Below are 1,985 nucleotides of genomic sequence, written 5' to 3'. Positions count from 1 at the left end.
ATACTTTGTCTAGTGTGCTGAGGTGAAAGTATAGCAACAATTTTTAAACTAGCCTAGATATTAGCAAAAGAGAGCGTAATGAAAGAGAGTCTCTTATTTGGACTTACGACGTTTTCAAAAATCACGCGAGAACTAATAATTTTAAAATCATTCAGAAATAAACAACAAGCAGTTCATAACAAAAGTTGCAATCCCATAATCAAACCCGAAATAAATCATTTATGCATGGTCTACATCCGGCATATCCGAAACCCTGCCAGCAATGTCTCGATTAAATTCATCCTCCTCTGGCCGCACAGCAGAACTCATTGCTCCGACCAGAGCCGAATTAACATCCGAACGTGTCCTCATACTTGCTAAACGGCTTTTGAGTCGCTGAGCCCAAAATAGTAGCTGATCAGTATCGTTTTCGAGTGCTTCCAATTCTGCGACAAATCCTTGGTTAATCGTATTAGCCACGGACAAACCACTTCGAACTGACTCTAACTTCACAGCCTCGGAAATTGGAACGCTTCGGAAAAACTTCAGCAGGTGTTGTGGCGGCATTTCAGTTAATCTTTGTTCACGTTCGTGGGCTGGTCCAGCATGTATGAAATTTGCCCACAATCTCCATGCACTTGACTGTGCTTGAAAATGACCATTCTTGCGCCGAAGTTCTTCAGCCAATGACGTCACGGCCTGGTTGCTAGGAGCACCCGATCGATCTGCATTTTGATGACGAATCAATTGTTTCTCAGTAACTTCCCACAGTGACTTGCAAGAAATCGAAGTAGAGTAAACATGTACATGAACACGTATCTCTTTGCACCGCCAGCTTGTCAGTAGTTTGCTGCTGACTTTTTCTATGGTCACTCGTTTCTTCTGGCTGTGGTCCTGTAAAACGACGAACTTGCCCATCTCTTCGAAAACGGGTAGCCTGTCAGCCCATGTAGGAACTTGCGTGCCACTATTCTCGACAAAAATCACTTCACGGCATAGAAGTGGCTTACACATATCCCATATTCCGGTCAAAATCTCGTTTACAGTACCACCGGAGATCAAACGAGTAGCAATCAATCCGCCAGGCGTTTTCCCGATGAATCTACGTTTGTAAAACTGGCCATTGAACGTAAAATTTGCATCGCCGGTACTCAATTTCATTAACTTTGCGTTGGGGGTTTCGTTTGATGCTGACGAGATTGATGTTGGGTCGATTTCACTGTCGTCCACTACGCAGTGCTGTTCTTCAGCTCCAGATTCCGCATTAACATTCGCGGCGGTTGCTGATTCATTTTCGTCCGTCGCATCTGCGTACACATACTCGGGAATAGTGTAATCAGATTCCAGGGCCTCCACAATGTATCCATCTGGTTCCTGGGCATCATCCTCCTGGCCTCCATGACTCGAAGCAATCGAGAAGGCAGCCTCAAAATCGTCGCGGAAATCCATCCAAAATATGGGCTGTAAGGATGCATTGCAGAAAACAAATTCCATAATTTTAATATTACGAACTTACCTAGCCAGTAGTTTCACAATAATACAGCCTAATTACGGTGAAATTAACGAAACAATTCGTAGAAAAACCAAGAGAAACTTTTCGTGCGATCGCTTTCTTCAATGTAAATAAACAGTGAAAATGTTTTTGTTATGATATGGGCGAAGGCTTTCTGGAAGGGCTGCCAGATTAACAATATTAATTTTTTTTTGTTTATTATAAATCTTTAGCGATTTCAAATATATTTTTTTGTGGTTTTCAATAATTGAAGCAAATTATTTCCAGGAAAAGTTCATTAATTTGAATTGAAGTTGAAAAATTTAAACTCGGTGGTGTATAAGACGAATATGATCGGAGTGTGTACATTTACTAGTAATTAACGTTGCGTTCATTTAATTTGGCAATATTGTCGTTCCACTCACAACTGCGACACCAGAAGTTCGACAGAAATCCATTGATGAACGCAAGAAGCAATATCCAGGATGGACTTTTTTAACACTACCGCAACATT

General features: G+C 41.5%; 1 protein-coding gene across 1 annotated transcript; it reads right to left on the bottom strand.

Annotated features, from left to right (window-relative positions):
* Window positions 1–219: 219 nt before the first annotated feature.
* LOC134223014 (uncharacterized) lies at window positions 220–1,428 on the bottom strand. The gene has a single exon (XM_062702152.1). The coding sequence runs from the start codon at window positions 1,426–1,428 to the stop codon at window positions 220–222; it is 1,209 nt and encodes a 402-aa protein (XP_062558136.1).
* Window positions 1,429–1,985: the final 557 nt, after the last annotated feature.

This window comes from Armigeres subalbatus, chromosome 3 (assembly GCF_024139115.2).
Source record: "Armigeres subalbatus isolate Guangzhou_Male chromosome 3, GZ_Asu_2, whole genome shotgun sequence".
Classification (NCBI taxonomy): domain Eukaryota; kingdom Metazoa; phylum Arthropoda; class Insecta; order Diptera; family Culicidae; genus Armigeres; species Armigeres subalbatus.
Note: the sequence above shows the minus strand (reverse complement) of the source record. Positions and strands in the feature narration are given on the sequence as shown.